At 42.3% G+C, this 26,386-nt stretch overlaps 2 protein-coding genes across 2 annotated transcripts in view; both read right to left on the minus strand.

Moving 5' to 3' along the window:
• Positions 1-4,311: 4,311 nt before the first annotated feature.
• Positions 4,312-24,407, minus strand: LOC308077002 (V-set and transmembrane domain-containing protein 2A-like; the record flags this gene model as incomplete). Its single annotated transcript, XM_080417531.1, has 5 exons — positions 4,312-4,388; positions 5,192-5,528; positions 5,708-5,758; positions 23,075-23,241; positions 24,329-24,407. The coding sequence occupies 5 exons, from the start codon at positions 24,405-24,407 to the stop codon at positions 4,312-4,314; spliced, it is 711 nt and encodes a 236-aa protein (XP_080273657.1).
• The window catches only part of tlcd4a (TLC domain containing 4a), a 98,055-nt gene continuing 76,952 nt past the window's right edge, over positions 5,284-26,386 (minus strand). Inside the window, exon 8 of the transcript XR_013932323.1 lies at positions 5,284-5,294. The gene's annotated coding sequence lies outside the window, so the exon portion shown is untranslated. The remainder of the gene's footprint in view (positions 5,295-26,386) is intronic.

A 26,386-nucleotide genomic window follows, 5' to 3' on the forward strand; every position in this document is an offset into this window, starting at 1 on the left:
ACTTCTTCACTAAGTATTTTGTCTATTTCCTGTTTAACGTTTCTGATTTGGTGGACTATGGGGGGCTCCTTGTTTTTAACGTGTGTTTGTTCCAGCTCCCTCAGTTTTTCCTGTAGGTTTGACAATTTCTGGGCTTTGATCTTTTTTATCCTGGCTGTTTGGGCAATAATCTTCCCCCTAAGAACCGATTTCGCACAATCCCATAAAATACCTGGATTTACATCTCCTGTATCATTGTCCTGTAAATATATAGTTAAGTCTGACTCTATTGTGTCTCTAAATGCTGTGTCGTTCAAAAGGCTGGTATTCATTCTCCAGAGTGTTTTTCTCCTTCTACCATCCAAATGGAAGGTCAAATATACTCCTGAGTGATCAGAAAGATCTCTCTGGCCTACTTTACACTCCCTTATCCTGTGCAGGTCTCCATTATATATAAATATGTAATCCAGTCTAGTGTGTACAGAGTGCCTTGCACTAAAGAAGGTGTATCCTGGGGTCGAACCATGCATAGCTCGCCATACATCGATAAGCCCCAGGTCCTCTAGTGCCTTATTTATATGTTTTTCAATAGAGGTCCTCTTTCTTTTCTTATTTGTTGAGTCTGAGCTATGAAGAGTAGCATTTATATCACCCGCAAAAATGAGACTACCATATGACTCTGATGCAATCAGATTAAATATTTTCCTGAAGAAGGACATAGTACTGCCAGGGGGGGCATAAACATTAAACAGTGTGACCTCTTTTTGGTCTATTTTCCCCTTTAGTAGAACATATCTTCCCTCCTTATCTATTATTTTGGATATGAATTCAAATCGGATTGAGTTAGAGATCAATATAGCAACCCCTCTCTTTTTACCATTTTTGTATGAGGAGAAGAAGGTATTCTTAAAGCCCATTTTTTTTAATTTTTCGTGTTCTGCATCAGATAGGTGTGTTTCCTGCCAAAAAGCAATTTTAACCTTTTCCTTTTTTATTTTTGCTATCATTTTACTCCTCTTAATTGGGCTGTTTAACCCATTTACATTTAAAGATAGTAAATTATATTGTTGAAAGTGCATACTTTTTTCGTTTCAAACCCTGTGTGCGTAACGTATCCCAAATATTGAAAAAAAGGGGGAAAGTACCATAAGCCTCAGTATCACAATAATATCCCACATTTAAAAAAATATACAATGTACCTGTAACATCCCAGACCTCACAAAAAAAACATAAAAAGAAATATAGCAAAACATTCAAAAATAAATAACTATAATACAAGGAATTTCCTAACACAGACGAAGGCGTCATAAAGCCTTCGATAAATGAGGGGGGTTAGCCACAAGGTGGGGCCCCTCGGTAAGAAGAGAAGAGAAAAGAAACTTGTGGCTTTCACAGTATAAAGGTATCAGCCTTTTTCAAAGATTTTTAAACTTATTCAGAGGATACTGTCATTTATATGATTAACTGTATCACCCACCGAGCTCCATGTGATCGAGAATAGGTCGCTCACACTTTATCTGGCGTTGCTGTAGGTTCTGGTTGCTCGTGGGCTCCGTGTCCGCCCGGCGGCGGCGGGCTCCGTCCGGCCACCGCGGAGCGTGCGGTCGGGGAGGCGGCGGTGCTTCCGCCGCGTCTCGGCGAGCCTCCTCCCGGAGAGCCGCCACCAGATTCTCCAGGCCTTATATATCTCTTGCGGTATTCGCTCAGCCTCTCCTGGGCCCGCTGCTGAATCTGCTGCTGCTCGTCTCCGCCGCGTCGAGGTCCCGCCGCCTCCCATGGGAGAAGCCGAGCCAACACCGTCTCTGTCATGCCTTTCTTCTTTTTGGCGATGGTGATGTTATCTACTTCGAATCCCTTGCTGCGTAGGTCCTCTGCTGCATGTGTTGCGCTGTTGTAGAGCATGGTACCAGTGTCCAACTCAACTCGCATTCTGGACATCGGGGTTTGGAAGCGTATTTTCTTCAGCAGTAGGGCTTTTTTAACTGGAGCGTATTCTTGTCTCTTTTTCTGCACAGCTTCCGCGTAGTCGTGGTCAAAGAACACCCGTTTACCCTGGACACAGGGCTTCTTCTTCCAGGCAGTGTGGAGAATTTTCTCTTTCACCGTGAATTTAAGGAACCGGATCACCATGGAACGTGGCGGTGCGGTCGCGGGTGGCTTTGGTCCGGCCCTGTGACAACGCTCTATTCCAAAGTCCTGGTTCTGACCCAAGTCCATATCCCCCAATTCCGTCTTTATCAGGTTTTCAATGAACGTGGTCGCAGAGTCACCCTCCGCCCCCTCGGGAATGCAATAGATCCTCACGTTTTGGCGTCTGGAATGTCCCTCCATATACGACAATTTGTCTTCTAAAGCTTGTTGATCAGCAAGCAATTGAATGAGGGTGTCCTTGACTCCAATATCCCACTTGTCCGTGTCGGCGAAACGTTCCTCCATTTCCCCCACACTCTTCACTGCTTTGTCCAATCGGTCCGTCGAATCCTGTATCTTCATGTTTATTTCGGATTTAAATTCCTGCATTTGTTTTTTAATATCGTTGAGGAAGCATGTGCGAAAGTCAGAGAGATCCTTTCTCAATTCTGCTTGGAGTGTAGCCAGTCCTGCAGTCATAACTTCACTCACTACTTTTTGAAGCGAAGCCACTGTGACTAGGCCGGGGCTCCGGTCCTCATCACCATCGCTGCCATTTTGTGCCGCTGTTGTTTTCCCAGTGTTTGCTCCGTCCTCGTTCATCGTCTCAGGAGCGGTATTTCTCAACTCGTATCCTCCTTTTTTCCCATGGGTCTTTCCCCCGCTCGTCATTCTTTCGGTTTATATAACTCTGAATGTATAAAACTTCCTGAATTAAGGGGAATTATAGGCTAATACCGGAGCTCTGTTACTAAGCTGCCATCACGTGTAACGCCACCGGAAACTCCCTTCCTAGGAGTGTTTTGAAGTGCTGGTACCATGTTTCAACTCGTTCCTCTGCGCTTTCTCCCCAGATCTTGGAAGTCTGAGAAGAGCTTCTGCCAGAAATGTCTTCCAGCTCTTGCCATGTTTCTGGTAAACATGCACCTCTTTAATGTCCCTGATCTTTTGGGTCAGCTCCCGTTGTTCCAGTTGCAAACACTTGATATAGCTCCTCCTTCCTCCGCTTATATTCCTCCCTCAGACCCTCTCCTTTTTGGTCAGCGACAAAGTCCCTGTGTGCTGCTCTCATCTTCTCCCTGGCTGTGGTGATTCTAGGGTCAAGGCATCCGTCTTTCCTCCTTGCTTATAGGCTCTTTAAGACATTCAATGATCTTAAATACTATTCCACTATTCACACCGGACACAAGGTTGGTGATCCAGTTGTATGAGTTAGGGGAGTTGGAGGGCATGAGGGTTTGGGTGGGTGGGGTTTGGGGGGGGTGTTGTGCTGGTTGGGGGGAATGGGGGTTGTGGGAGTGGGGGGGTATTTCAGGTGGTGGAGTTGAGGGTATAGGGGGGATTATGTCGAGGGGTGCCTGGGCCAGTTGTTTTGTAGTCCACCTAATTGTTGTTGTTTTTGGAAAAAAGCGTATACAGTCTACTAACTATTTCACCCATTGAAAATGCGCTAGCGTATACCCACGACCACGCGCATCTCGTGCAGCGAATGATTATTGTATACCTCAGAAAACAAACCTAGACCACACCACTGATGCAACTGTTTGCAGCTGTAAATGTATGTATTTACAGCCTGTACTATTTATCATTATTTAGTTATGCAATCACTTAACATCACAGTGCAAAAGCTCCTATCTGCAGAATTATCCAGGAAAAGTGGGGAAAAACCTCCTATCTGCATTTGCAATATGAGATCAGTGTAATTAACATATAATATTGTAATATAATCCAGAAATCCAGAAACGGTGAATTATGCAATGGGTTTCATAAAAAAATAGCAAAAAAAATACAACATTTTGTAGTTTTCTTTTTCATTTTCCCAACAATGTTAATTTTTCAGATAGGAGGTTTTGCGTTTTGGCCATCGATGTGAATATTGCAACTTTAAATAATGTGTTTTATATACTGAGATATACTTTCCCCACGTTCTTCATTTACAGAGAATGGAAAGCCTCATGAATCAATTATGCTTGTCAAACCAACATTTCTACAGTCAGCCTCTGTCATCAGCATCTTTGTTGTTGTTGTTGTTGTTGTTGTTTCTTTTGGTTAACAGTAGGCTTGAAAAATATAAAAAAAAGAATCCTCTCTATCCTGTGCCTGTGCTGCAAAACAGCAGCTTTAAATTCCAACACAACTAGAATATGGCTGCATCCTAATACCAAATTATCCATGAACTACTTGTTCTTTCGTGTATCATCATCAAATGTCCAGCTTAATGTCATGCAGCCACACCCAGATCAGGTCCCAGATCAAAGAGGCCGGCCTCCGATGGTGGTCTATGTAGGGGACAGGTGATGATTATGTGGTCGGCAGTCTGCTCAAGCTCCCATCACTCACATACTGCGCTGTCTGCCAGGTCTCACATCTTCATAGATGTTTTGAAGCAGCCGACCCCAGTACGCAGGCGGGTCAGCAGGGACCATTGCCAGGGTAGCAGATCTTCTCCTTTGATGCTGTCTCCCGGGTCCCAGATGTAGCGGTAACCACTATATTTTCATGAGCCGCGCGATTATCAAGCAAACACCTTTGTCCTCACAGAACAGAGGAGTTATCTGTGGTTCCAGTATGATTCACATACTAAATTGATGTCTTTCATCCCTTGCATAGGGCCCATGCTGTGTGCCTGAAAATATCAGAACCACAAGCTCACAATGTGTCGCATTGTGAGCTTGCATTGTGAGCTTGTTGGCATTGTGGTGCACTCACCTCATGAGTCAATATATAATATCTAGCACTTGTTTTTGAGTGGTGCTAGCCACTCCAAGGACTGACTTTGTGTGTGTGTCTGTCCGTCCGTATGTTTGAGCACGGCCTCCGTATGTTTGAGCACGGCCTCAACAGCTTTGTCTGATTGCAGCACAAAGATGCAACCAGTTACACTAATTATACACAAACAGGAGTGACACACACATATTTTTACAAGTCAGAACAGTCCAACAACCGTCCAGCCATACAGTATGCATGCTTGTTGTTGTCTCCGCCAGGCCGAGACCTGTGCTCCGAGGAGCCCTTCTTCTAGTTGCTACGGGCTCAGACAGCAATTGTTTTCCTGTTACAACCCCAACCAGCAGCATCTTACCTGAGCTCGGGTTGTGTTGAGCCTTCTTGGAGGATGTGTGGGGGGTGGGGGTGGCTTCCACCCTCTGGTCAGCATTCATGCCGTCCTGTCCAGGGGAGTTGGACTTCCTGGGCTTCTTGTCTGTCAGGTGGAGAGGGGAGCTCTTCTTGGTGGACGGCGGCGGTGGCCGGCGAGGCCGGGCCGTGGCGTTGACCTTCAGCCAGGCCTGGGCCTGGTATTCGGCGATCTCTCCGTAGTTGGCACGAGTCACCCGGCACTCGTACAGGCCCTGGTCAGTCTCACCGACCTTGGACAGCTGAAGCTTGTGGGAAATGTTGTTGCCTTGCACCCTTACGGTCTGAGAGGGCATTTTAGAGGGGAAACAGAGGACATTCTTGATAAATCTTTCATGATCGGTGCACCCTGGTAGTTCAGTCACACAGCAAAAAAAATTATTAGGAAAAAAATGCATGAAATACTATTTGGATTTAATTACACTAGTACACTATAACATAGTTGTGCATGGGCTCAACTTACACTTATTTTTGTCCCCTCATCATCAGGGTCTGGTTCTTGTATCATTTCCACCTGTGAATATGGAGACAGACAGACAGACAGACAGACAGACAGACAGAGACGGGATTAGCAAAATTACCAGAAAAGGACAGAATGCCTTCCAATATGCCACTATATATTCAGATTCTGCCAGAGCTATTGCAGTGGGATTAGATTACAGCAGGCATAGATTCTGCAGTGACTTGAAGAGAACGGATTGAAACCGGAATATCCTTTGACAAATGACAAATCCTTGAGAGATTATGCCTCACAGATTGCATCAGCTTCACCAATAAATATGCTTCATACAGTAGTATGACAAATAAAGACCTGAGAACAACTTCACTAAAAGCAGACCATCAAACACATTTTAATTGTTCATAAATACTTTGAATAAATAGATAGATAGATAGATAGATAGATAGATAGATAGATATATCAATAGATGAATAGATGAATAGATGAATAGATAAATAAATACATACATGGATACATGGATACATATATATAATTAAATACATAAATAAAATGCACGCACGCACGCACGCACGCACGCACGCACGCACACACACACACACGCTCTGGCACGACCTCAAACACCAGTCTACAGTCTACATCATGGACTGGACATTGGACACACTGTCCATTGCTGATTTCAGAAGTAGGTTAAATGGAAGCAGGAGCCGTTCCACAGGCCTGGCTGTGAGATGAGCACCTACAGGGAAGATGAACGCTCACTGGGGCCACAGGAGGCCCTGGACAAAGAGCACAGGGGATACAAGGCAACCACTTGTGAACAGCCACAGTATAGCATCCTGTCAAGTTCTGTTATTACCTCAGAGAGACCGGCACTTGAGGGAATTCAACTGAAAAGTGATTAATGAGCAGAATTAGGCGCCATCGTTTTCCGTCTGTGCAATACACGAGTCCGTTATATCTTCACCTTCTTCCCAGCAGGCCCTGCCTTCCTCTATTATATCAAAGTGTGTTAGGTAAGAGAGGTGTCATTAATTGTTCAACACCCCCAGCACGGATCGCCCAAGTCATCATTTCTCTTACAAGCTTCACAGCAGCAGTGTAGAATGGCTGCACGGTTTCACACAAGTTGCCTGATGAAGGAAGGTGCGTGTGGATGAAAGACATTAATTTGACTCTTGTCCTAACACCCTGGTGACTCTGCGTTCACAACAACACAGTGAAATAATCTCAGCTCTGTCAGCAGTTAACTGCATGTGGTACTTTACTTGGATAAAATGGTCAAATACACAATATAAAAAGTCAATACACACACAGAGACACACACACAGAACAAATCACAATTACCCTGCAAATTATTTTTTTCCTGAAAGAAAGTTTTATTCTCCAGGCAAAACAAATTGCTTACTTGCTTTAAAAAAGGTTTTTGTGGTGTTTGTTTTCTCTTTCCATCATTTCACTGAGATGTATTTACTACAAGCAGCCCCATAGAACAAGCGTGCACTGCATGACAATTCATTGAACAAGGTGATAAACTCCCCAGTAACTCATGTTAAGCCTCCAGCTATTCGATGCAATGCGATGTGATGTGATGCAAGAGTGCGGTCTAGCCAACACCAACTCGTTACTCAGGGCTCTTGAATCGCTGCCCTCCACACCCCACACCAGCTATTCAGCTGATGCAGTCAACAGACAGATTTTCCCGACTGGAGAAGAGCATAGTACCCATGGCAAAGTGGCGCATTTGGTTGGATTAGAATGACTATTAGGTGGATTCAATTATGAGAAGCTGCAACTTCATTTCTCCCAAGATCAAACTGATGTCCTTGTGTGGGGGTAAAGAGTTGTCCTCAACAACTCTACAGAACCTCAAACAGACCGCCAAGAGGAGATGAGGTGAAATTATCTTGGGATTTTGTAACAAATGCCCTGGGGCGCTCGTAACACCCATCGTAGCTAAATAGATCTATGAAAAGACCGACTACACACACACACACACACACACACACATATAATTTACACACACACATATATATATATATATATATATATATATATATATATATATATATATATATATATACACACACACACTCTCTCACACACACACACACACACACACACACACACACACACACACACACACACACACACACACACACAGACACACACACACACAGGGCGGCTGCGCTGCTTCTAGCCCTGGTTCAGAGCGTTAGTGAGTTCACTAACGCTCTGAACCAGGGCTACGCTGCTTCGTCCTCTATGCATGAACCCGAAGTTTACAAATTGTACTCTCACGAATGATCCGATTGTCTGATAAAAATATTAAGCATGCCAAGTTAACTAAAGGTATATGATGCTGAGCTAAACATGTTTCCTTAATTTCGAAGTTTTATAGTTAAACGTTATGATGAAAGTCCCCAGTTCCTCTCACAAAGTGACAGCTGTTGCGCTCGCCATGTTTATGAATGGTTAAAAAATCTTTTGAAACTAGCAGATCTACAAGCTCACAACGCTTCACAAGCTTGTAGATCTGCTATTTTCAAAAGATTTGAATACGTATATTAAATTTGGGAAATGGGACATTCTGCATTCCCTTACTTTTGGTATTTTAAGTATATTTAATTTACTTGCATAATGGGGACACTTTAGTGTTTTATCTACAGATTTATTGCAGATGTCACCTCACCGCTGTAATTTAATTCATAAATATATTATTCAAAAGTTGTATTTGGAGTGGTCTGCTTCAGGACATCTGACAGTTGGCTCTGGTATTTTTATGATCCATTTCACTTTCGCAAAGGGTGTTTAAACTGCTGTGTAGCGTAGGACAGCACTACGTAGTTCATGTAGGCTTTACGTAGGCTTCGTCCAGGAGGTCTTTACGTGCATGCTGTCTCGCGAATGTAGTTTTAGCACACACGTAACGAGAACCTACGACGATGGTATCTCCTGAAGCCAGTTTAGATGGCACGTATAGGGCACACACAGCTGCTACTAACGAAGATAGTGTGCGGCGGGGTTGCTACTGCGCAGGTGCGTGGAGGCTCTTACGCAGCTTCTAGGCTACGCACGAGCTCAAATTCGTTTGGGAAACCCGGCCAATGTTATTTGGAAAAGTTTATTTATTCCAAACTGGACAATTTGTGTTACATGAATAGATCTAAAACATTTAACATACATAAAACAAAATAATAAAACACCCACAAGATCCAAGAAAACAAAAACGTCCACAGCAACAATAATAGCAACAGTGCCCCCCAAAAGGTCAATTATAATGACCTTTTTATTCTGCATATGCCATGTATATACAGCCACAATTATAAGTGTTCCCCTGGATGGGTAAAAAAGTTTGGAGTTGCTGACAGCAAGGCAAAAGTTTCCGTTGACACTCTGAAACAAGTTCCCCATTATTTTCCCATTTATATGTTTCATTTCTAACGCATGAGTGCCTTCCATGCTGAGAGGAACAACTCGTTCGGGACTATCTCAATTTCAATCTCTTGTCTCTCTTCATTGCAAAGCCCTGGTGCCCTGTCATGCTGCCATTTTTCATCCAATCCTCAAATGGACTTCTTGTTAAATGTTTCCTGCCGTTATTGACCAGAATGTGGGTAGGGATTTGTGGGGTCCCTGCCACTAGACTAATGTTATATGAATGATACCTTTAATATAGGTTCACTTGAAATATTAAACTATAAAAATGTTGTTCTGAATGTATTTCACGGGGAAGCAATCTCATGGTCCTGATAACCGTTGATGATTCATGCAAGGCTGTGGAAAGTGTTTTTCCCCACTAGACTGCACAAAAAGTGAAGTCCTGGAGTTTATCTGGCAACAACACAGAGCAGTGAATAGTTCTGATCTTTGATGAGGGAGTGTACATATGTTCCCTCCGCCCCAAACCTAACCCTAACCCCTACCCTATCCCCAACCCTAAACTGAGGGGACATAGGCCTGACCCCCTTTGATGATATGTGCATGAGGCTGTGGAATGTTTTGCATTAGTGCTAAAAACATCCTGGCAAAATGGAGACTTCAGGAGCCTGTGTTTTTTTCTGGCAAGATGTTTCAAAAGCACTGCATGAGTACAAAGATATTAAGAGGCAGGTTATGGATTATGTGACATCTTCAGTCCTCTTATTGATGTGTTCAAGTATCCTAGAGATAGAGTGAGAGTCAGGATAGCCTTGTCATTATGTTTGTGAGCCTGCTCTGTGTCGCAAACAATATTCTGAAATTATAATTTTATCAAGACCGTCATTTAGTGTTTAAGAACGTCTTACTGCTCTGTTGTTTTGACAGTGAGACGGTTCTGTGTCGCAAACAATATTCTGAAATGATAATATTATCAAGACCGTCGTTTAGTGTTTCAGATCATCTTACGACTCACTGCTCTGTTGTTTAAATTAATTAATTAATTAATTAATTAATTAATTAGTGTTGTGCAATATTCCACCACCCATGTGAAAGGAACCCCCAGTACGCAGTGGGATACAATTACAGTTAACATCTCAAAACATTTCCAAGTTAAGAGCCGTTCACACTGAGCACTACAATGATAACGATGACGATAACGATAACGATAACGATAACGATAACGATAACGATAACTAGAACTAGAACTAGAACTACAATTACATCTATAACTGTAACTATAACTATAACTATTTATTTGTATTTTTATCATTATATATAGTTAGTGTGAACTCTGCCATCCACTTCACTTTTGAAAACTATATTTTTAGTTTAGTTATAGTGTTCAGTGTGAACGGCGCTTTAGAGTCAGTGAGTGTTAAGAAAACGCTTAATGCTTTATGTCCTAAACTTACCACCCACTACAAGCTCTCTCTGCTATTAGAATTATAACATCACCATGGCCTATTCTTGGGATTGGGAGCAGCTCAGAACAGGAGGGAGAAGTGTAAAAAATATTACAGTCCAGTGTAATATTATGCAAATTAGGACCATGCTTAGCCAGGCGACAGCCAATCACCACATAGCAACTGTTTCCGCATCGAGAGAAACTACACTTCATGGTTGACAGCTTAAACAGATGATTGAATGCAGTCGCAAATATCGAAAACAGTTATAATGCAGAAGTTGTACTGTAGGTCACTGTTGAAAAATATACGTGAATGTATCATCTCTGAGCTTCACTTTCTGTCTCGCATTAACCACTAGTAAGTCCTATTTGTTGACTAATTACCCCCCACCCACCAACACACACATACACACTAAATATCTTTGCCGAATATTGCCAAAAATAGCCAAACTTAAATAATTGCTGAATGTTCATCCCAAAACAGAGATGCTAGACTGTGGTAAAGGCTCATGTAGGATACACTTTTTTTCCTTTCTTATTTTGTTGCAGTTACTTTTTTCTTACCTATCAGCTAGATTCCAGTAACTACAAGTAATTCCACAGTTTTTGGGCCAATCTCACTCTATTCGTGATATGAACCCTGACACATTGTGGATGATTGATACCTCCAACCACATATCAGCTCCTCTTTTTGACTGACAGCTTAAAATGACTTACTTCACACAGCTAAAGTGGTTTCTGTCTATATCCACCTGAGGGCACACAATCATTGAATTCTCTCTTTCTGTCCTTCTCTTTCAATATTGTTCTCTCACACACACACACACACACACACACACACACACACACACACACACACACACACACACACACACACACACACACACACACACACGCACACATACTGTATATACACTCACACATCCATCTTTAATTCCGATTGACCCTGAGAAGCAAGCCAAGTGTGATTCTGTGCTATTATGATGCGATTGATCATAAGAAATCTCAGTTTCAACATCTGAACATCTACAGTACCACTGCAGCACCCCCCATCCTATTATCCTTATGTTGTGCTGTGTGCTCTGCTTCGTGCTCCTGTGCGCATGCGTGTGCGTGTGCGTGTGCGTGTGCGTGTGCGTGTGTGTGTGTGTGTGTGTGTGTGTGTAAGGGGGGGGGGGGGGGTTAATGTAAGCAGAGACCACCCCATAATCCTTCTGGTATATAAACCATCACTTGCAGTTTAATTATACAGGCCTGGATTCCAAACCTCTCGGAGCCCCATCGTCTCAAGCACGCCATGGTAAATTACCTAAAGGTTAATCCAAGAGTAAATGCTTGTGACAACCACTCCCCCCCCTCTCTCTCTCTCTCTCTCTCTCTCTCTCTCTCTCTCTCTCTCTCTCTCTCTCTCTCTCTCTAGAATCTCAGACGCAGAGGTGAAGAAGCAGGAACATGTAATGTCATGTTTTTGAAATAGGCAAAGGAAATCATGTGCAAGAGATGTGCATGACTGAACGAGTGTGAGATCTCGGTTGCTGAGACTCAAGCAAAATTCGATAAACTCTCCTGATTATGTAAAGTCACTGAAGTACAGATAAGAGGGATGAGATCAGCTGCTACCGTCTGAATATAAGTTCCTGTGTCTCTGTATTTGACTGGTTTCAACTCCTCTATCTGATGAATGGCTTGAAATAATAAATTCAGATTAAACCATTTTTAAACTAACTGAATACTAGTGACTGAAATGTTCCGTAGTCATTAAATGCAGTGTTGGTGGTATTCTCTCTGTCAGTCTCCCACAGTGCCATGTCCAGCTGTGCTGCCTGAAAACCCTGTATTTCAAACGCTTTTACCTGTTTCAGTTTCCCTACCACGGTCTGCCAAACATTGCCCGTCCTGTATGTTAACCCCTGGAACTGATTAATAAAAGGTTAACAGGGATAAAACGCAAACACAGTGAGGCTGAAACAAAGATACAGGTAAGTGTACAGAATGTAACTAAGATTATTATGTGTGCGTGCGTCCGTGTGCGTATATGAAGTGTATGTGCAATAGTATTGTGGTAGTAGTGCTTGTAGTTACTGCATAATGTTTTTCTTTAAGCTTAACTGTGGGGTATATCCGACCAGCAGTGGTCCCCAGAGACAAGATGTGCAGACACAACAATGTACGCCCCACGTGCTCAACCCCTGTCCCAGCAATGGTCAGATAGTGGCAACCCATCTAGGAGAAGGTCACTCCAAACAAACAAAAAAACATGGGTGTTGCTCACAGTGAGCAGATAGGGGATTACAGATTATGTCCAAAATGGCCAGAGTAGGGCTGATAGGAGTTGCGCCCCACAGCCCTTACATTGTAAAGCCAAAGCCTAAAGGGGCCACACGTGGTGTGACTATTGTCATGGCAGACCCCTGCACAGCATTTGTGCAAAGTTTGGTGCAGATAGGAGTAACAGTGTGCCTGTGGCCCCCGGGGGCCCCTGACGTGGCCCCTAGCTGGTGACTATTGTCATGCTAGACCCCTGGACAGTGGAGCAACTGATGGGGCCCCTGGGGGCCACATATGGCCCCTGGTGTGAGTATTGTCATGGCAGACCCCTGAAGAGTGTTTGTGCCAAGTTTGGTGCAGATAGGAGTAACAGTGTGCCTGTGACCCCCTAGGTGCCCCTGACGGGGCCCTTAGGGTTCACACATGGCCCTTGGTGTGACTATTCTCATGCCAGACCCCTGAATGGTCTTTGTTCCAAGTTTGGTGCGGATTGGAGCAACGGTGCGCCTCGCAGGTCCGGATGTTTTTGGTGACGTTCACCGTCCACCCACTAAACAATTTTTATATCACTTTGTTTTTATATGTTATATAACCACTTGGTCTTCTAACTGACACCAGGGTCTACATTTCTCAACGGAAGAGTAAGGAGACCACCTCCAACCACTGAAAATGTCACTAGTTATGTTGTATAAACACTCCACCATACAGATTGGTTAAAACAATGTTTTGTTCATTACAATAAGTCCCGGATTGTAGCTTTAACTTTGAGCGAGGTGTCTGATGGAGGAACGTGATCGTGACAGAAGAGATTAGTCAGTAAAAATTACAGCTTCGTCTTCAAATACAAAGAAAAAACATACCAATGGGAAATTAGTTCAAGAGAATACACAATCTTCTCTTTATATCAGAGAAAAATCAAAGCAGGAAATGGAGCAGAGCTGTGGATGAGTTACGACTCTGAACAACGGCTGCACCCACCGATCTATAAAAAGATTATCGGCGCGAGCAGCACATGAGTGCATATCAGTGTGATCAGTGTCATAACTGTTCTGGGGTGACCATACATTGTGACTAATATCCCTCAGACTACAGCCCAGCTAGTGGAGCCCTAAAGCAATTAAAGACACAATCAATGTCCTGAATCAAAACACAGTGACAGCTCTATTATCCTTGGATATATTGAGAGTTCTGCTTCCCAGCGTCTCCCAGCCTTGTTCTGGTCTCTCTCTCTCTCTCTCTCTCTCTCTCTCTCTCTCTCTCTCTCTCTCTCTCTCTCTCTCTCTCTCTCTCCCCCTCTCTCTCTCGCTCCAGAATGTTTTAAGTGTTTAAAGTAGTGCAATTCATTTTTATTCACCGATTTAAATCGTCAAACATTTGAATTGATTTTTAACTGTCTCATGTTGCATCATTACAACGTCATAAGTAATGAAGAATGAAATTAACGTATTCCCAGCCAGATTCATATTTAGAGCTTTTTAACTAATGCTACATTGTTTTGATCATAACCATAACATTTCTAATATAGCCCAGGTGTGTGTTTGAACAGGTGTTTAATGTGGATGTGGAGTTGCTAAATCCTCAATGTTCATTTCAACTCTTCGGTTTCATTTGAACACCGTGACGGCCCTACGGGCTCTGTCAGGGTTTGTGTGTGTGCCTTGCTAATCTTGTTTTAGTGTGTTCGGTCCAGTTTGGAGAGTGGTGGCAATCAGGGATTGGAGGCAGCTGGCCAGGGCCTCTAATCACTATGAAAGAGCCACTCTTCGACTTCCACCTGTAGAGTATGGCCACATTGTTTGTTTGTTTTTTGTTTGCTTCAGTAATTCCTCGGTTTGTTCGGCAGCTTATTTCCCTACCAGGTTTTTGCTGGAGACATTTTATTTTTTAATTAATTGTTCTATTTTGAATACGTTTTTGCATTTATCCCTCGCCTGTTTCACTTATTTGTTGAGGTCTGGTAGCCGGACCATAACAACAGGCTCATAGTTAAATTAACATAATGTAAGGTAACAATCATCTATAGCTAAAAAAATACAGAGTGAACAATGTTTGCTGTGTATAAGCTCCCTGCTATGCCATGGCCATCTGCGTCAGGGGTCATCAACATGCCGGCCTGTGATGACATTTTCCTCAAAATAAATATTTTCCATGGACATAAAATAAATTGTGGTCAATAATATTTCCATAAATACTAAATGTATACTAGTCCAGTAGACACGATGGAGAACTCATGCTGTGTTTTTGAAGAGGGAGAGTGGTTAGTCATCATCCCTTTGTACTTGTAAATGTACTTGTAAATTGCTTCAAAAGTCAAGTGTATTATTGTCTCCGCCAGGCCGAAAGGCATGCGAGAGAGTATGTTTTACGAGAGAGTATGTTTTACCCTCCGTCCGTTTGACTGTCCGTCCGTCTGTGTGTGTGTGTGTGTGTGTGTGTCCGTCTGTGACCAGCTAATCTCTGGCACCGTTGGCTTGATCGCAGCGAAACTGTGCACACACACTCCCTGGATGCCAATTCAGAACTTCTGCCCCAAATTTTTCACATGGGCCTTTTATAGCGCCACCAGGAGGCCGATTTGTGCAAAACATATTTTTTGACAGTACTCCTACAGATTTTGTTCAAAAATCTCGCAAATCGGTACACAGTATCTCTATAGTCATTAAACGAAACGGGTCTTTCAGATTTTTCATATTCCATCCTGATTGGCTAAAAATGGCTTCCAAAGTTTGCAGGAGTGCTTTGTTTTCAACAAAATGCCTCAAATCATGAACACAGCATGCAATTTCCGTGAAATTTTGCACGCATATTTCCACTATGCCGAGGAAGAAATGACACTTGAAAATGTTCAAATCAGCCTCATGGTGGCGCTATAACAGGCCGATTCATATTTTTACCTATCACTGCACCGATCTGTGTAAAACTTTGTATGCGCACTCCCTAGAGGTCAAGGAAAACCTTTGCCCTGCATTTTTTACATTTTCCTTTTATAGCGCCACCAGGAGGCCGACTTATGTAAAACAATTTTTTTTTATATTACTCCTTCCGATGTTATCCAAATTTCACGCAAATCGGTACACATGATCTCCATAGTCATGTGATCAAGACGGATGTGTTTGATTTTTCATATTCCATCCTCATTGGCTAAGATTGACATCTAAAGTTTGCAGTAGTGGCTTGTTTTGAACAAAATTACACTAATCATGAACACACCGTCCGATTGCGGTCAAACTTTGCACGCACATTCACACTATGTTGAGGAACAAATGCCACCCTTTTAACATTGGCCTGTTATAGCGCCACCAGCAGATCTAATTTAGCAAAACCACCAGGAGGCCACAATAACCTACCTTACCTGGCGGAGACCTGTGCTCCGAGGAGCACTTTTTCTAGTTGTTATTATTTCCATGGCCATCTCTGTACTTTTGTCTACTTTCTACTTCACTTTCTTCTTCTTTCTAAATTGACATATTTTGTCATATTGACAAATGTCATTATAATATCAGAAAAACTCAGACTCTTTTCCAGCATTTTTCCAGGCCCAGTTCAATAGGCACGTTCTGTATCCGCCACTGTTTGGTACCTGGTTTAACAAGCTTTGAATACCTGTCTGGCTGTGTGTTTGTTAGAGTGTTAAAGACAGAGACAAAATGCTCCACCAAAACATGCTCAATCTCAAAGATTGTTGGCCAACGGCTTGAGAAACTATGAATCAGCCTACCATAATAACATGTTCCAGTCACGGTGTCCCAATAACATTGTTGCTGATCACAACTATGTTCTAAATGAGTGAATGTGAATTGTTACCATTAAACAGGATATACTTTACAAGCTTCCACAATATAGCCTAATAAGGTTTGATGCACTCTTTCGTGCACCAGTCAATCTTGAAAATGTATATTGAGCATAAAGGCCAGATCAAGTGCATCGAAGGTTCTCATTGTGTGATTGACTGATGTTATTTAAATTGTGTATATTGTTTGTTTATGTTGTCTTCATGATGCAAGCAGTACTTTTGATGATGCGCAACAAATTTCAGTGTATTCAGACAAAGTATCATCATCAACTTTGTGGTTAATTGTCTCCGCCAGGCCGTAAGGCATGGCAAGAGAGTATGTTTTGCACCCTGTCTGTCTGTCTGTCCGTCTATCCGTCCGTCTGTGGACAGCTAATCTCTGGCTCCGTTGGCTTGATCGCAGCAAAACTGTGCACACGCACTCCCTGGATGCCATTTCAGAGCCTCTGCCCCAAATTTTTCACATGGGCCTGTTATAGCGCCACCAGGAGGCCACTTTTTGCAAAACAATTTTTTTGACAGTACTCCTACAGATATTGTCCAAACGTCATGCGAATAGTCATTAAACGAAACAGGTTGTACAGATTTTTCATATTCCATCCTGATTGGCTAAAAATGGCTTCCAAAGTTTGCAGGAGTGCTCCGTTTTGAACAAAATGCCTCAAATCATGAACACAGCATGCAATTTCTGTGACATTTTGCACGCACTTTCTCACTAGGCAGAGGAAGAAATGCCACTTGAATTTTTTTTATCAGCCTCATGGTGGCGCTATTACAGGCCAATTCGTGTTTTTACCTATAACTGCACCGATCTGTGTACAACTTTGTATGCACACTCCCTAGAGGCCAGGGAAAAACCTTTGCCCTGCATTTTTCACATCTGCCTGTTTTAGCGCCACCAGGAGGCCAACTTATGTAAAACACATTTTTGGATATTACTCCTTCAGATTTGATCCAAATTTCACGCAAATCGGTACACATGCTCTTTATAGTCATGTGATCAAGACTGATCTGCTAGATTTTTCATATTCCATCCTCATTGGCTAAGATTGACATTGACAGTTTGCAGGAGTGGCCCGTTTTGAACAAAATGTTGCAAATCATGAACGCAGCGTCCGATTGCGGTGAAACTTTCGCACTACGTTGAGGAACAAATGCCACCCTTTTAACATTGGCCTGTTATAGCGCCACCAGGAGGTCTAATTTAGCAAAACATATTTTTTTAACAAAATGCCTCAAAACATGAATGCAGTGTCCGATTGCCGTGCAAGGCTTAAGAAGAAATGGCACCCTTTTCACATTGGCCTATTGTAGCGCAACCAGGAGACCACAATAACCTACCTGACCTGGCGGAGACCTGTGCTCCGAGGAGCACTTTTTCTAGTTTAAGATCATTTTATTGTGGTGAAGTGGAAAGTGGAAAGTCATGTGATCAGCGTACGTTGTTATTTATGTATCATTTTCATATTTACACCATAGACCGTAAAGAAATATGGACAGCGTTACGCCCCTAGACTCTAAAGACCGTAAATGAAGCCTACTTTTCAGTAATTTCAAATCTTTCTATATTCGGTCCGAATATAGAATGCTATTGGTCCGGAAATTAATGCTATTGGTTGGGACCAGAGCAGGGGTGGGGAATTAATGCTATTGGTTGCGTAGCTTGTCAATCAAATCATCACAAGGTAGCCACGCCCCTCCTACCGCATACCCTACTTTATCACCAATGTTAAAATAAATGGGACCGTAATTTACCAAAACGCATATCATGATGATTGAAAGAAGACTTGGATAATATACTTAAATGACAATGTTTATTTAAGGTAATAAAATCAAGTGTAAAGTTCGGCAAAAACCCATCCGCTTGGATGGAGCCTAATTGCTTCTGACACCAGCAGGGGTGAAACAGCGAGACTACAGGCCATTCATATGAACTGTCACTTCTTATACCGCTTTTTATTTTGAACAAAATTATTTCATAAAAATAATAGCTCAAAAAAGTGTGCAGGATAGTTTGGTAAGATTGAATATAAGTGCTTTTATAGGAATTCCTTGGGCACTACAGAATATTGATTGTATAATTTCTCCCAATCCATGTCTCCAGTTCACTCAAATGTGTGTCATTGCTGTCGCATTTTATGCTTTTCTGTTGTAGGTGAGTTAATTAAATTTTCCAACATTACCGTGGTGAAATCAAGTGAACATGGATGCCCTCGGAGAGCCATGACCTTGCTTCCCATTGGTGCTGGTCACACACATTCACCTGGGTAAGAATTCATTCTTTCAGTGTACACAAGAAATGTGCAGTAGAACGGTCCAGGGGATTGCAAGATTAGCCCCGGACAATTGTGTGATTGACTTATAGACTCACAGTTTGCCTCCTACAGAGCCTTGTATTGCCGTAAAATCACCATTCTGATCAAAATATCTGGGGTGAGCCGAGTTGAACCTTGCAACCACTTGCAACAGAATTCCCAGAAGTGTGGTTTGCAACATTAAATTGGACAGTCCACATCAAGGCAACAAGCGACCATTCACTGTTTCCATAGCAACAGCACTTGTCACGTGTCAACCTACTTCTTTGATGCGCAAACTAGTATATTTGTATATATTCAGCTTTATTATATTAAATTGATCAGTGCTTCTCCAACGTTTTGATTTAATGTATACGCTGTCAGTTACAGACCTGTATGGGCATACCAACCAACACTAGATTGTACTTGGTCCGGCCCTGGAACCAATTAACTACTATTAGTACTTTCTGCGATGGTGGACACTGATAAAAAGAAAGGGAACATGAGCACTTTCATGAACAACATGACACACAATATCACAGAGGATAAATCACAACAAAGCCCTAAGCCTTATTTCCATTGTGGTCCTCAAAAAACTAAATAAAAACAAAAAGAGCCAAAGAGCCAACAGCCAACTAAGAAACCTATACTGAACACAAAACATACAATACAAATAGCAGCACCAAGCAATAGCAGCAGCAGTTAACTGTCAGACAGCCTACTACTACTGTCAAATCATTAATTTCAAAATATGACTGTTGGTCTATAAAGCTTTAAATGATTTAGGGCCAGAAAAAAAATCTGATAAAAAATAACCGTGGGGAAACACTGAGCAGCATTTAGTTTTTATGCACCACATAATCTGGAACAAACTCCCAGAAAATTGCCGGTCTGCTTTTAAAACACATCTAAAGACCTTTCTGTTTTCCGCTGCCTTTGATTTAGTTACTTTTCTTTCTTCTTTTTCTTTCTCTTCTGCACTTTAATTGTATTTATTTGTATTTCCTTTGCTTTATGCATCCAAATGTCATTTTATAATTGTGCTTCCTTTGCTTGATGTTTTTGGTAAAGCACATTAAATTACCTTGTTATTGAAATGTGTTTCAAATAAAATTGCCTTGCCTTGCCTTGCCTTAAAAGTTAAGCCTCATCACTAAACTAAATCATGCAACCTTTCCTTATTAGCATCATTTGCATACATTAAATAAAAATTACAAATTACAATTATCATGTAAAATAAAGAATATAAAAAGTCACAGACTTCCCTGATTACGTTTATTTTCACGCAGTTAAAATGTATGAAAACGAGAAATGATGACCTAGTATAAATATGCAAGCAAAACAAACACTAATGCAACTAGTCTTGATGGTGCCAATAGTCCCGACATCTTCCATGACACAGTTTTGTAACCATGTCAATTGAAGGATCAGATCTCCATTTGCCACATCATCATCGATGCCCACCCCCAAAAACCCATAATTAGACATCTCACAAGTTTATATTGGCCAATTTAAATGTTTCCATTGCAAAGTTAGTTTTTTCTCTACTACTGCTCATCATGGAGTCTCATGATACTCAAACATGCACTGAATGTCGCGCACGAGCTATCGTTCGTGCAGAACGAGATGACGCTAGTTGCTTGTTTCTTCCACAGACGCCAGGTTCTGTGAGAGAAACAAGCAACCAGCGTCATCTCGTTCTGCACGAACGGTAGCTCGTTCGCGACATTCAGTGCATGTTTGAGTAGTAGAGAAAAAACGAACTTTGCATCGGTTATAATAGACGATTTTCACTCTTACACAGGCTCCCATTATGCCAACGGAGGGGGTCGCCAGACTGGACGACAGGGGACTCTCTGGAATAACTCAACGTCCCTTTCAATGTTGGTGAGTGATTAGCGACACATCAAAGATAACACTTAAAATGTCCGGATCTCTCCTTTAACCCCTAACTCCCCTCCCCCCTGTGCTCACTTGAGAAGCACTCAGCTGGGTGGCGCTGAAAAATGTATTTCCCCCTGAGATGAAATATAGGCCTAATAATTATTATTAGTTAGCTAATGAGGCCCTGTATGTATGTGCTTGCATGTGGTGGACAATATCCCGTACACAAACTTCATGTGTATGCCTATAACCCCCATCACTCTCTCTCTCTCTCTCTGTCGTGCGCACGCACGCACGCACGCACGCACGCACGCACGCACGCACGCACGCACGCACGCACTGGACCAACCACGGACACCACATGTTCATTGTAAACCATTCCCTCCATTACAGCATGTGTCTGGGTGTAATGAGCACCAGGGTCGATGTGAGCAGTTATCAGGGCTGTGCCTCGTATTGACAACTGATTATCTCAGCAAGTCTCTGGAGGACAGAGGCCCATGGATTTACGCTTCCTTGCTGTTCTGCCCGCCAAATGTATCAATTCTGCTTATTAGGGAGAGGTAGCACCTCGGCGCGGCTCAACTGTGTTTTGGTCAAAGACCGCTGCTATATGTTTTGGTGTAATGGTGGGTTGTAGGTCTGACTGCAGGCCCTGGATTTATCGCTGGTCGGCTGCCAAGCCTGGTGGGAGAGCCTCTCTCCACATCCCACCTGCTTATCTTTTCACAAAAGCATGGTGGAGGGAGGCTCTTTAATTGAAGCTTTGAGCTCAAATGTTAAGCCTGGATACCAATCCACTGCCCTGCTCAGGCCATATTGTGTAGACTTCAGGTAGTACAGGAGAGATGTTATGTGGATTGCAACACAGTGTTATAGGTCATCTGGGTTGTCTATAGCTCCCAGTGACATCTCACCGCGATGCGTTGTGCATCTCTCTCTCTCTCTCTCTCTCTCTCTCTCTCTCTCTCTCTCTCTCTCTCTCTCTCTCTCTCTCTCGTGTGCTCACTTCCTTCCTTTCCTAAATCAAAGAACTGTGTCCCATTTAGTTAGTTTAATTTGTATTTACTACATACCGCTGAAATTCACCTAAACATAATTATTAGGAGCAGTGGGGAAGTGCCATTAATCCGGCGCCCCGGGGAGCAGTTAGGGGTTTCTTGCTCAGGGAAACTTACATAATATGTAAGTTTACACTGGGTGAGTGGAGCATCAAACCGGCGACCTTTCAATTCTCAGACGGCCTCTCTACCCACAGATATGGCCGTTAATTAAGAAGAGCTGTTTTGGTCTTACGATGACAACGTGCCGACGTTTCCAAACTGTAGCTAAGTGCTGCCCTATAGTCACTAACAGTCATTTCCTTCCATTTAAAAGCAGTAAACACAGTCCCAAATTGCAATCCACGAAGCAACACATCATTATCTGGGCCAGGGGAACTGTCACAAACCAACAGTAATGCAAAAGCAGTTTATAATAAAAGGATGCTTGCTTGTGTCATTGTAATGAAGCAATACACAATAACGTGTGTGTGTGTGTGTGTGTGTGTGTGTGTGTGTGTGTGTGTGTGTGTGTGTGTGTGTGTGTGTGTGTGTGTGTGTGTGTGTGTGTGTGTGTGTGTGTGTGTGTGTGTGTGTGTGTGTGTGCACACACATGTGTGAAGGAATGGATTTAAGCTATATCAACGGTAGTCAATAATCTTTTTACTGTAAAAAATGTTTTAAGGATAAATACAAAAAAGGACCCTCACATTACACTTAATACACGGATATGTCATTTTCAGAATCCAAAATAACGTGATCCGAAGATCTACTGCTCCATTCACTTCCTGGTTAACTTATTATTTTAAAATCCTGTAAATCGGCTCCTGTGTAAAAAAAAATTTACTATGTATTTTTGATGAGATTTTCAACTGGCTGCAATTATGGAACGGATTACCGCGATCAGATTTCTCGTAGAATGTGTGTGTAATGAGGGGATCACCGTGAGGACGGTGATCACGGAAAATATTTTCTGACTACTTGAAAAGGTAAAAAAAATCGTTAAAAACGCTGGCACTGGCTATACCCTGTTTTAAAAAACCTGAGAAGTGTTAAGGAAGCTAATAATTTGGTTCCTGTGATTTACTTCCATTCCGCTCAAGTAGGTTAGTGCTCAAAAACGTTAAAGTCGATGCTTGTCTTGGCCAAATGCAATCGGGTTGTGTTAGGGGGAAATGAATGAAATCAAATCAAATCAAACAGTGAAAGCTTGTTGGATCATCCTCCCTTTGAAGATGGATGAGAGCAAAACAAAGACGACAGTACCTCTTCTGGCTCAACCTCCACCTCACTGTCACTGGGCTCTGGTGCTTTGATGAACCACCACTGCATCTCCAAATACACTGACGACGTCACGCTTCGGAAGGCACACGCCATTTCAATGTTCTGGCCCTCTTTAGCCGTTAGATTGACAGGGAGGTCAGTGAATGTTCCTGCAAAGAGGGGGGAGAGAGAGAGAGAGAGAGAGAGAGAGAGAGAGAGAGAGAGAGAGAGAGAGAGAGAGAGAGAGAGAGAGAGAGATATTGAAGGGTTGTGTTGGGTTTGTTGTACTATATAAAAATTAATTATTATGGTTGTGGGTTGCATATACGGTCAATTTAACACAGCATTTCCTTGCACTCATTCATTCACTCAGAGTTCTTAAAAAATCAACAAGCCTACATGGAACATATAACAGCACCGCTGCCATATATATATGGGGCCAACTGTTTAAATCCATCATTCAGGGGCCTCACATTAAATTTATAGTTTCGCATGTTTCCTTTCCTTTTCCTTATCAGTGCTATGATAAAAATGACAAAGTCAATTTGGGTTTGATCATCAACATTTAACATAACTTATATTCTACAAGATGGACAGAGGCAGACAGACAGAGAGACAGAGAGACAGAGAGACAGAGAGACAGACAGACAGACAGACAGACAGACAGACAGACAGACAGACAGAGACACACACACACACACACACACACACACACACACACACACACACACACACACACACACACACACACACACACACACACACACACACACACAGACTCACAGACTCACAGACAGACAGACAGACAGACAGACAGACAGAGTTGCTAAGGGAGCCGCTGTCCATGGTTCTGAAACAGTGAAGCGCTCGTCGACCATCGTCTCCTTCGAGCTGCAACTAACCCACGAACAACGAGTCTCCTCACAAGTATCTCTTATGCAACCAGCAGCCAGCTCTGCAACAAGTTAGCCTTCATTTACTCATAGCTGATGATAATCCGTTCCATTAGTTATGCTGAGAGAAAGAAAGCCCTTCATATCTGCACAACTGGTGACGGGGAAATGACACTGTAACATCACCCACTGTCACACAGCAGCCTCAATAAACAATTACATGTATTTTGTTAACCTTCGATCGTCTCGTCGCGGGATAATCTAATTAACAAAGGCTTGCGTTTACAGTTACACATAGGTTGCGCACTTTTAACACTTTCTTTGACCATCTCATGACCATCCCAGTTTCCCCGTTTTTTCTTACCTTCAAATGAGAATCCAAATTGGACACAACAACTGACCAGGACAACAAATCCAACAGTGTCATCATGAGAGGTCCACATGATCCCAACAGAGAGGGGAAAGGAGATTATGTCACATTCAGCCGAACGAAAATAATACACCGATTATTATTTCCAGACCAGAAAACACACGCGCTGACAACAAAGTCGTCGCAGTTGCGGGATGGATGTGTTTGGACGCAGAATGAAGCCCAACGGTCAACATGCTGCAGATCTGAGGTCACTTGTAGCTCTCTCTCTCTTCAAGTTGTAATTTCGCTCCTTTTCTTCTCCTGTGCGTCACGATCAACGGGCTCTCTGCGGGAGAGCACTTATATTATAGTGGACAAGATGCTGTGAAGGATGGAGAATATAACATGCAGGCAGGCAGGCAGCAGGCTCCGTTCTCCGCTCCCCCCTGCGTGTCATGTGGGTTGCGTGTGGGGGAGAAAGGCAGAGAGTGGACTGCTTCTGGACTCAGCTGTTTCTGTACGTGGTTCACGTTGCATCATAAGTGTGTTGCCAGTGGTGGGAAGTAACTAAGTACATTTACTTAAGTACTGTACTTAAGTACAATTTTGACTGAGGTATTTGTACTTTACTTGAGTATTTCCAATTCCCAATACTTTTACTTCTACTCCATCTCAGAGGCAAATATTGTACTTTTACTCCACTACAATTATTTGAAAACTTTAGTTACTAGTTACTTTGCAGATATATATGATTACATTATAAAACATACATTGACCACTTTAGCCCTATTTTATACATAGGCTATTTGAAAATAGCAGATCTACAAGCTCACAACGTGTAGCATTGCAATATTGTGAGCTTGTAGATCGGCTATTTTCAAACATTTTAGTACTTTTACTTTTGGTACTTTAAAGGGATATTTCACTTTAAAAAAAACTTTGGGTCATTTTATCGTCTACTCAGGCTTTTGTGAGCCCCCCAAACCGTTTTTAAGTTGCTTGATTCAGTATTTAGATATTTGATATTCATTTTATCAGACACGCCCCCTTCCTATACAAACCCATTATAAACTTCAAACTCCATTTTTAACATGTTAGATTCATCAAAAAACACCCGTCCTTGGTTCTATAGTGACTCATCCTGCCCTCCTAATACGCGAGGGGGCCGTGTTTTTTCGATTACTTTTTTCATTTATTTTTAATATTTTCTTTGGAAAATGAAAATAATTTAATAGAATAAAAAATATATGTAAAATTAATGAAAAAAGTAATCAAAAAAACACGGCCCCCTTGCGTATTAGGAGGGCAGGCTCACCCTGCCCACATCAGAACAAAGAACGGGTGTTTTTGATGAATCTAACATGTTAAAAATGGAGTTGAAGGGGGCGGGGGCTCACAAAAGTCTGAGTAGACGATAAAATGACCAAACGTTTTTTTTAAAGTGAAATATCCCTTTAAGTACATTTTGATACCAATCATTTTGTACTTCTACTCAAGTACATTTTGAATTCCGGACTTTTACTTGTAACAGAGTACTTCTACATTGCAGTATTGATACTTTTACTTAAGTAAAACATTTGAGTACTTTTTCCACCACTGGTTGTCTGTGGGGGAAAAGGGAAGGCAGAAAGTGGACTGCTTCTGGACTCAGCTGTTTCTGTCATTCACGCAGCATCATAAATGTGTTGCTCATGGACACTTTGGCACAAAGCCAGCCTGAGCCTCGTAGGAGATCGAATCCAAATACAAAAAAAAACGCTCGCCCCAAAACACAGTCGCCCTGGGGCAAATCCGGCGACCTCGGAACGGTCACCACCTGTAAACTATGCCTAAACCTAACCTTATTCCTAAACTTAACCTCAGTAAACTATGACTAAACCGAACACCTAAACTTAACCTCAGTAAACTATGCCTAAACATAACCTTATTCCTAAACTTAACCTCAGTAAACTATGCCTAAACCTAACCTTATTCCTAAACTTAACCTCAGTAAACTATGCCTTAACCTATAACCTTATTCCTAAACGTAACCTCAGTAAACTATGCCTAAACCTAACCTTATTCCAGTAA

The sequence above is a fragment of the Gymnoscopelus braueri genome, assembly GCF_963280865.1.
Source record: "Gymnoscopelus braueri genome assembly, chromosome: 21".
In the NCBI taxonomy this organism is placed as follows: Eukaryota; Metazoa; Chordata; class Actinopteri; order Myctophiformes; family Myctophidae; genus Gymnoscopelus; species Gymnoscopelus braueri.